Source organism: Delphinus delphis, chromosome 3 (genome assembly GCF_949987515.2).
Source record: "Delphinus delphis chromosome 3, mDelDel1.2, whole genome shotgun sequence".
Taxonomy (NCBI): domain Eukaryota; kingdom Metazoa; phylum Chordata; class Mammalia; order Artiodactyla; family Delphinidae; genus Delphinus; species Delphinus delphis.
Window position 1 is genome coordinate 96,141,482 of NC_082685.1, and position 9,943 is coordinate 96,151,424.

The following is a 9,943-nucleotide window of genomic DNA, read 5'->3' on the forward strand; positions in this document are numbered from 1 at the left end:
CTCTGTTCCCTTCCCAAGAGCAGGCGCTCCTGAAAGGGCTGAGGACAATGACACCCTGGACATAGCTACTGATGATGACATACCAGCGGGCGTTCCTCCGAAGCTCTAGCTGCTGAATCACTCCAGACTGAAACGACTTCAGGACTGGCCCTTTAAAAATCGAGCGCGCTACCGGGCAAACTCCTCCTCCAGGGAGGTTCCTTTAAATAAGAGCCAGCTGGCCAGGGCCCCGCTTTTCTCCCAAGCAATACCTGCAATCGAGGTTTCCTCCCCAGGAGATAGCAGCCTGTGAGCATGGCTCAAGCATTTGTGAACAGTAAAATCCAGCCTGGGAAGGTAGTTGTGTTCATCAAGCCCACCTGCCCCTACAGCAGCAGGGCCCAGGAGCTCCTCAGCCACTTGCCCTTCAAACAAGGGCTTTTGGAATTTGTCGATGTCACAGCCCGCAGTGACACCAACGAGATTCAAGATTATTTGCAACAGCTCACCGGAGCCAGAACGGTGAGCCTGGGGTTTCCTTCTAAAAGGCTGGGGAGGAGGCTCCCAGATTCCTTTTTCTTGTCGGGGCTGTGAACGTGGTACGCCTGTGCCTTTCTCTAGGACACCGCTAAGGTTCTGTCTGTCACTCCAGGCGGCTGGAGGGCTGTGCAGGTGGGGGAGGGCGCCTGAGAGAGGACACTGCTTCCTTGAATGGACGGCTGGACTTCGGCCAACGGTGCTCAGATCAGAGGAGGGAGCACAGCTGACTGTGTTGGGCGTCAGGGGCAGCGGGCCCAGCAGCCGCCCAGGAGTCACTGAGGAACTATCTGGACTCTTTGTTTGAAGCACTGACAGTCTGCGCTTGCAGGGCTGGGGTGGAAGGAGGCATGCAGGGGCCATGTGTGATCGGTGCGTTTCTGTTGTTGCACAAGAATCGCGTGCACTCTGTGTGCACAGGGCCAAGTGGGATTTGCTGTCCTTCCATCTTTTCTCTAGGCTCTCTTTAACCTTCATCTAAATCGCTCATTCTTCCCTATCTTATCTAACACCTCCCTCTGGAAACATCTAACGGCTCATTAGTGCTCCTTAATCTAAATTATGGGATGCTTCCAGGCCTGTTAGGGAGTCCAGAGGCCAGAGCTCCGGATGGCTCTCACAATGGTTTGCTGTGTGATCCTGGTAAGTCACCAGCTCTGTGACTCTCAGGGACCTCCTGGCTGCAGCACCAGGCTGGAGGAGGTGACCGCTACATCCCTTCTTGCTATAAGTAGACAGTGGGACCCTAAGAACCGCTGTCCTTTACGTGAACAGCCTTCCTCTTCCTCAGCACCCACGGCTTCCCAGTGAGATAGCCAGCCAACCAGATCGCCAGCATCAGTTCAGGTGGTAAGTCCTGTCCCACCAGGTCACCCAAACTCCCTTTCAGGGCGCACATTCTAGGACACAGCGCTTGCAGAAGCACATATCCTAGCTCAGGTTTAGTTTGACTTACTGTGTTCTTTCTGGCTTCTCAGTGTAAAGCCTGGGAGGCTGTTCTGTTCTTCCCGCCTCTCCAGTCAGAAATCAGCCTTCTGGTGCAGGAAGAGGCAAAACACGCTACCCCCATTGCTTCCAGGGCCCCTGCTGTGAGCTGAGGACCCTCTTCTCTGGAAAGAGGGAAAGGGCAGTGTAAGGACGCCTGTGGGCCCCGCTGTGAGGCATCCCTCTGGGCCAGCGGTTCCCAAATGTTGCTGCTCATTAGAATCACCTGAAGCGCTTTTAAAAAAAAAAAATTCCCAATGCCCAAGTCACACCGCATGCCAATTAAATCACAATATGGGAGGGGGCAGCTAGGCATCAGCAGTTTTAAAGATCCCTAGGACATGGATACACACATTGAGTTATAAGATGAATAAGTTCTGGGGATGTAACGTCCAGCATGGTGACTATAGTTGGTAATACTGTATCGTATGCTTGCAGTTTGCTACGAGATTAGATCTCAAGTGTTCTCACCACACACACGTGCAAATGGTAGCTGTGAGGTTATGGGTATGTTAATTAACTTGATGGCGGTAATCATTTCTTAATGTAGCATATGTGTATCAGACCATGACATTGTATACCTTAAATACACACATATTTATCTGCCGGTTATACCTCAAAAAATCTGGAAGTGAAAATAGAGTTTCTCTCCTGTCAAAAAAATGAAAAGGTAATTCTAATTTGCAACCAGGTTTGGGAGCACACCTTTCAGCCCGGCAGCATCTATTCTCTAGCAGGAAAAACAAACCACTTCACGCATTCATTCAACACCTGTTTTTTCAATTCATTGTAAAGCAACACTTTTTCTTCTAGTGGTCTTTTGTTTTTGAATTTTTCAAAATACTTTTCACAGGTTCTTGAGTCCTGAATGACATTCCTCCAAGAGGAAAAACAAACCCTTTGAAGTTTGTATACTTCATGATCCCGAACAGTGAAGGGTTTCTATTAGAAGAGACTGGAAACCTTGAGAGCTGTCTCTATCTTGCTTATCCTGGGATGCCTGTGTGCTGTGCAAATAGTAGGAGCCCAGCAAGACTTGACTGATTACAGAGACGTAGGCCTTCTATCAGGCCATGTACTGGAGAAACTGGTTCTGGTTTCGCCATAGCCACAGCTCCTAGATCAGTGTGTTCACTTATTCCTTTTCCTGATGTTCTTTCTTTATGTAAATCCAAGTTTCTGACCTCTATCATTTTCCTTTTCTCTGAAGAACGTCTTTGAATGTTCCTTACTAGGCAGCTCTTTGGGCAACAAATTCCCTCAATTTTTGTTTGTTTGAGAAAGTCTTTTTCTCCTTTGGTTTTGAAGGATAATTTTGCTAGATACAACAAATATTTTTAAGCACCTACTACACTAGGCGCTTTTCTGGACATTGGAAATACTGCCATGAACAGAACAAACAAAAATGACTGCCTTTGTGGAACTTACATTCTAGTAAATGCAATTAATAAAATAGTATGTTGGAAGGTGGTAAGTGATGTGTGCTATGGAGAAAAAAACAGACAGGAAAGGCAGGTGGGCTGTAGGCAGCAAGGTACGGTTTTAAATGGAGTCATCAGGGCCTCACTGATTTTAGTAGATCTCTAAAGGGAGTGAGGGAGCAAGGCATGCAGAAATGTAGCGGTAGGGCATTTCATGCAGTGGGAACAGCAAGTGCTAAGGTCCTGGGGTAGAAGTATGCCTGGCAAGGAGGCCTCCATGGGTGGAACATTATGAGTCAGGAGGAGGTGAGGTCCGAGAGATCACGCGGTATAGGTTGGCGAGGCCTTTCAAGCTATCACACGGAGTGTGCTTGTGACGGGAGATGAGATGCCACTGAAGGGTTTTGAGCAGAGGAATAACCCTATCTGACTTGATTTTGAAAGGGTCGCTCCAGTGGCTGTGGGGAAAGAGACTACAGGAAGGCCAGGGTGAGGGTTGAAGCTGGGAGACCTCTGGAGGCTAGAGCAGTAATTCAGATGAGAAAAGATGGTGGCTTGTACCAGGGAGTAGCCAAGGAGGTGCTGCAGAGTGTTGGGAGGCTCTGAGTAACACCAGAGTGCAGGAGATGCCACCTAGCTGGAGCTGGGGCTGGAGAAAGCTCCGGGAGAGGAAGGGCCCCAGAATTCCCAAGCTTGCTTTTATGGTGGCAGTTCTCTGCTTCTTGGCAGTAACAGACTCAAGTTCCTCCGAAGAGGCGGATGGGCCAGGAGGGGAGGGCACGGAGGACGAGTCTCCCTTCCTCAGCTGCATCAACAGCTTCCTGTTTTGTCACCACAGCCTCCCACACTGTCCTGCTGCCAACTGATCACACTGACCACAGCCAACTGTTGCCTAGCCTAGAGGGTGGGTGTGAGGGCAACGGGGCCTTTCAGCTCTCAGGCAAGCCAGCTTGCGTGCCAGATGGTCTGCACAGAAGTCCGCCCTGATCATGTTTCAGGGCCTGCCTCAGGTGGCTGGGGGCTGCTGCAGAGCTGTGTGTTCCCAAAGCCTCAGTTACCGCAGGAGGAATGAACCACTATCAGTGCCAACCAGCGGTTTGCAGATGTGACCGCTGAGAGTCAGCATCACCTGGGAACTTGTCAAAATGCAAATTCTTGAGCCCCAGCCCGGATCTCCTGTATCAGAAATGTGTGGGGAAGGAGTAGAAACCTATGTTTTAACAAGCCCTCTGCAGTTCTGATGCAGGGTTCAAGTTTGAGAACAGCTATCTGAGGAGAAGACTCCTTACTCCTCAGGGCCTTCTCTCCAAATAACTGAACTCTAACCCCCTGGGCCAGCACCCTGGCCAAAGGTGGAGATGTGGCAAATGGCAAGAGGAGTGACCATTGCTCAATTCTTTCTTAAAATAACAGAACTGACAGAAGTTCAAGAATGAATACATCTCGTCCTTATTGAAAGCTCAGATGAGTTTTACTCATTTAGGTAATGGCTTCAACAGAAGGAGCACTGTATTAGAATTACATTAGGATTCTGTTTTATTTACCATTGCAACTGACCACAGCCAACTGTTCCTGGGGAGATAGAAGCCAGAAGGCCCCCAGCAATTTGAGAGGTGCTTTATTTTCCCTAAAATGGCCAGATCCAGGGGGCAAGTTAGGTCTCTGACCTCATGTTTCTGCATATTCTTCCAGCTAGTAAAAAAGCAACGCTGCCTTGGTGGCGCTTCCACTTGCAAAGCCCCCACACAGGCGGGCAGTGCAGGCGGGACGGGCGTCACCTTGTGTGACTGAGGTGGACATTACCAGGCTTTCTCGCCAGAACACAGTCCTGTGTGCTCTTCCCCACTCTTGGGACATAGGAAATAGCCATGGCAATGGAGTGTAGGAGTCTTTCAATTGGGGGCCTTAATTTTTAAAGCCTACTTCCACCCAGACCCCCTTCTTAATAAAAATAAGGTTAAGGACTTACCTGAAATAATCCTGCCCTTTTTCTCAACTCTCACACTTAAAAAAAAAAAGTCATCTGAACATGCACCCCAATGTTCATAGCAGCATTATTGACAGTTTCCAAGATATGGAAGTCACCTAAGTGTCCATCAACAGATGAATGGATAAAGAAGATGGGGTGTGTGTATATATATATATATATATATAATGGAATATTAATTACTCAGCCATAAAAAAGAATGAAATAATGCCATTTGCAGCAACATGGATGGACCTAGAGGGTATCATGCTAAGTGAAATAAGTCAGACAGAGAAAGACAAATACTGTATAATATCACTTATATGTGGAATCTGAAAAAATACAACAAATTAGTGAATATAACAAAAAAGAAGCAGACTCACAGATATAGAGAACAAACCAGTGGTTACCAGTGGAGAGAGGGAAGGGAAGAGGGGCAATACAGGGGTAGGAGATTAAGAGGTACAAACTATTATGTATAACATAAGCAACAAGAATATGTTGTATAACACGGATAATATAGCCAATATTTTATAATAAGTGGAATATAATTTATAAAAATTTTGAATCACTGTGTTGTACACCTGAAACTTATATTGTACATCAACTATACCTCAATTTAAAAATGCATCTGAGTTACTATGCCTTCTGAGGAAAGTCAAAAGCTTTGGAAATATTCTTGCCGCCTTCTGTCTTTCACCTCTCCTGCCCCTTCTGGTATGTTCCTAGTGTTCTGGGAGAGGACCTGCTTGCTCCTGACCACTCAGGGTACCCGCATTGTGGTTGTTTCTTCACTGCCAGTCAGCCTTTCTGTAACATCCCTGGCCTGGAATTTGCCTGAGCCACAGTGAAAAGACTTCCTCCTCTCTCCTCCTTCCAAGAGCCACCTAGAAACCTGGAACACGCCTTACCTAGCAGCAGGGAGGGAGCCTGAGGTTGACTCAAGATGAACATGTTCAGCAGGTAGAATGACTGTGTCAGCCTGGCTGACCCTGGGCCACCCACCCATGCCAGGTGTGAAACCAAAGCAGATGCATGTCCTTGCTCCCGGGGCTGCAGCACTTAAGCATCTTATGATGGGCCAGGTATTAGAGAAGGAGATTCAGACACCACCACCCCTTCCCCAGCTGAGGACAGAGCTCACAGATGAGAGAGATGACTCTAATAAACTGTGAGTCTAAAATCAGAGACAGAGAACTGATGCAAATACTTTTCCAGCTATACTTAGAGACAGACTCCTTTCTGGTTGCCATGGGTCAGTTTAAGGGCTCAGGTGTGGTCCCAGCTGTAGAGAAACCAGAATTCAATCAGGGTGGTCCAGCTGCGGCCAACCAAAACTCTTTCCCTGAAACATAGAGTAAAATTTTTAAATCCCTTTGACAAGTTAGACAATCTCACACACACAGAACATTCTATTTGAAAAGCATCTTGGCTTAAGAAGGTTCTTGAATGAATAATTTTATGCGTATAATAAAGTTCTGCCCTGAAAGAGTATACATGAGGAGGTTGTGAAGTGATTTGAAAAGCTTTGGATCATGGGAAATATTTAGAGGAAGGATAAAATGTCTAATCTAATAATGATGTTCTCTAAATGTCCTGGCTTGTTTGCTTTTTTAGGTACCTCGGGTCTTCATCGGTCAAGAGTGCATAGGTGGATGCAATGATCTAGTAAATATGCATGAGAAAGGGGAGCTGTTGACAAGGCTAAAGCAAATTGGAGCTCTACAATAATTATAGGTGAGTGACAGGTGGGACGCTGGGCCAGGAACACTGGGAGATGGTGGAATTGTACCGCCACGTTTTATTACAATCTAGGAAGGCACTCTGGATAGGGAAAGAATGATCGGGGTGATCTGAGGAACTGTGATGTCATGTATGAGTTTCCCATTTTACAAATGGGTTAATTTCATCAATGGGAGGAAAGCTTTTCACTCAACCTTCATTTAACAAATATTTATTTAGCACTTACTATGTGCCAGACACTGTACGAGGCACTGGGAATACAGAGATGAACAAAAAGATAATATGGAACTTATATTCTAGAGAGGTAGACCGATCCAAAACAAGTAAATAATTCCTGAAACAAATGAATAATTTGATAGAACATGGCAGGGGGATGGGGAGCAAATTAAGCTAATGTAGTAAGGGAAGGCCTTTTTCAGAGGGGCTGGTTGAGCTGAGACCTGATTGACAACAGGGAGATGGCCATGTACAGATGAAGCAGAAGGGCTTTTCGGGCAGAAGGAATAATAGCAAGTACAAAGGCCCTGAGGTGACAAGTATGGAATATTCAAGGAACTGAAAGCAAGACAGATCAGACTGAGTGAAGCGCAGAAAGAAGGAAAAGTAGTAACAAATGTGGGCAAGGACCAGAGCACACAGGCCATGGGAAGCAACCTAGATTATTCTAAGTGCAATGTGAAATCAAGGTAAGTTTTGCTTTACCTGTGTTCACCCTGCAAATCCATTCAATCTAATTGGCTTCCCAAATGACAAAACAGAGTTTTCTAAAATTGTAACTTAAAGGAGATCTTTGACTGAATGGAAAACCACAGGGTGATGAATTCTTCAGAAAGGAAGCAAGATACCTTTGGGGTCTGATGGACTCTCCTCCCCGCAGCTCTTGTTAGTGCAAGCTAGCTTCTAAGCAGGCCAATTGCACTGACTCACACGTGGAAAGATTCTGTTTTAGCCAAAGGAGAAAGGGGTTCAAATTAAAATGTTCTTTGAAGAGTATTTATTGCCCACTAATTAATAAATAACCCTTGAGCAATGAGTACGTATAATTTGTGGTGGTTACTCAGAATAGCAACAGGAAGTGACAAAACAAGGTCTGAAAAATGCAACTGAATCCCTTGAAATAAAATAGTCAGTGTTATAAACTTTTAATCACAATTCTACAACATCATCCCCTCAAATAAACACTGTGTCTGTTTGGGTTAGCTTTCTGGCCTCACCCCATGCACAAAGCACTCAAAACCCAATTAACTGCTGTACCAAATGTTTCCTTTTCTGGAACACTCTTTAGCAATTTAGGCTTAGATGAGAATGAGAGAAAACTTACAACTTTCCTGGGAAGGTGGGAAACACCATTTCCCCAGCTACCTCTATGTTGGCATGGGCACTAGAGTCTGCCATATTCCCCAGGTCTCTTTATCTGCATTGTCCTTCCGTATATTATACTCTCAGTATTCTACTGGCAACTTGCATCTCAAGGCCATCTGTAACTGATTATGCTTAAACAGCAAGAGTAAATGTTCTGGTAATGAAAGGGAAATGAGAGGAATTGATCTTTTCCAAGAAAATCCAATTCTTTGTATTTTTTCCTAGCAGAGCAGACCCCAGGCTGATATCCCCCTTGAGAGCTGGATGGCATTGCAGATACTGACAGCACTTCCTGATGGATGGACCTGGGGCTACGTTTACCCAGCTACAGCAACTGTTTACTTAAAAGTTTGAAATATGTTAACGCAAATAAAGTGGGTGGGGGGCATTCTGGGGGCAAAAAACAGCTTTTTCTTCTTTTGACTCAGTATTAAAAGGGGACCAACTTGCCCAAAACAACAGGTCTGAGAAGTTCGATGGGTGTCTCAGGTTTCTTGTTGGATTGGCCCTTTGGTTTCCAAAAAGACAAGATATGCTTAGGATTCACTCACTGACCCAAAAGATGTTCCTTCTCTTTGGCACATGTTCCTTACTACGTGTTCTCCACATGCTGGGGCTCCTCTACCTCAACACCAGTGTTTCTCAACCAAGTATATCCCAGACCTCCTGGGTTGAATCTATAGTTGGTTTTCTGCTACTGTCCAAAGATTATTTTGTTGAGTTTGACTTTATAGAATTTGTATTATGAAATCAATAGATATTCTGAATATGCTTTTTCAAAGGGTATCTCCTTAGCCACCATCCCCACCCCACCTCCTACCCCCTCCTACTGTGAGAATCACTGCCGTGAACCAGTTTTCTGAACCGTGACAACTCATAGACCTCATAGGAAATATTCAACAATTCCGTGAAGGGTCTGAGCACTCAGTCTGAGAGACGCCACTGAAAAGTTAAGCACGGTTGGTCTTCATTTTGGGCCACAGGGATCAGAGGTATAAATGCAGATGCTACGATCACGTGGCAACACTCTGTTATGTAACACGGTTGTCCAGGGAATCCTGAACAAGTGTGTATTAATTTGTTTATAAGCAAAAGTAAAACATAAGGGCTTCCCTGGTGGCGCAGTGGTTGAGTCCGCCTGCCGATGCAGGGGACACGGGTTCGTGCCCCGGTCCGGGAAGATCCCACATGCCGCGGAGCGGCTGGGCCCGTGAGCCAAGACCACTGAGCCTGCGCGTCCGGAGCCTGTGCTCCTCAACGGGAGAGGCCACAACAGTGAGAGGCCCGCATACAGCAAAAAAAAAAAAAAAAAAAAAAGTAAATCAAAAAATTTTAAATGTTACATAGACAACTTGTATACCCACCTCCAAGAATATGTCTGTGAAAGTAGCCAAATTTGGGAAACTCTGTTCTAAATGATTTTCTCTCTCTCCTTTCTTTCCCCCTCACTCTATGAAAACTTAAGAATTCCTTATTGTGAAAGTTATTCTAGAATTGCAAGCTTAAGTTAATTTCCCTCTGTAGTCTCTGGTATGAATGGTTAATTTCTTCTCTAATAAAGAAGTACCCGTGGATCACACAGTGATTTTTGTCCAATTCTTTTCTACGTTCTCAAGACCTTAAGGAATGTGATTATTGCAGAATATACCAATTTAAAGTGTTTTCATGTTCAACCCCTGCAGGCGCATGCTATTGTCCTTCACTGAGTAGAAACGGTTGGTGTAATTTTGTAAATTTCATAATTTGACTATGTCAACACTAGCCTATTGAATAATGTTTAGGATTCAGTAATAGTCTTTTTCATACCACATTCCATTTTCCTATTTCTCTCCTAATACTCTCGTAGTCTTGGCTTCCTCTCCCTTCCCTTATGCACCCTAACCACTCCCTTCAACCAGATGGCTGTGGATGATCGAGTAGGTTACACACCGCACAACAGTATGAATGCCAC

General features: G+C 45.4%; 1 protein-coding gene across 1 annotated transcript; it reads left to right on the top strand.

Moving 5' to 3' along the window:
• Positions 1–220: 220 nt before the first annotated feature.
• GLRX (glutaredoxin) lies at positions 221–9,334 on the top strand. The gene is made up of 3 exons (XM_060009134.1): positions 221–501; positions 6,505–6,624; positions 8,221–9,334. The coding sequence occupies exons 1-2, from the start codon at positions 295–297 to the stop codon at positions 6,616–6,618; spliced, it is 321 nt and encodes a 106-aa protein (XP_059865117.1). The 5' UTR covers positions 221–294; the 3' UTR covers positions 6,619–6,624; positions 8,221–9,334.
• Positions 9,335–9,943: the final 609 nt, after the last annotated feature.

Excerpts from the sequence above, each read along its gene's own strand:
- GLRX (XM_060009134.1), top strand. The coding sequence starts at position 295 with ATGGCTCAAGCATTTGTGAACAGTAAAATCCAGCCTGGGAAGGTAGTT. Across the intron at positions 502-6,504 it reads AGCTCACCGGAGCCAGAACG|GTACCTCGGGTCTTCATCGG; the intron begins GTGAGCCTGGGG and ends TTGCTTTTTTAG.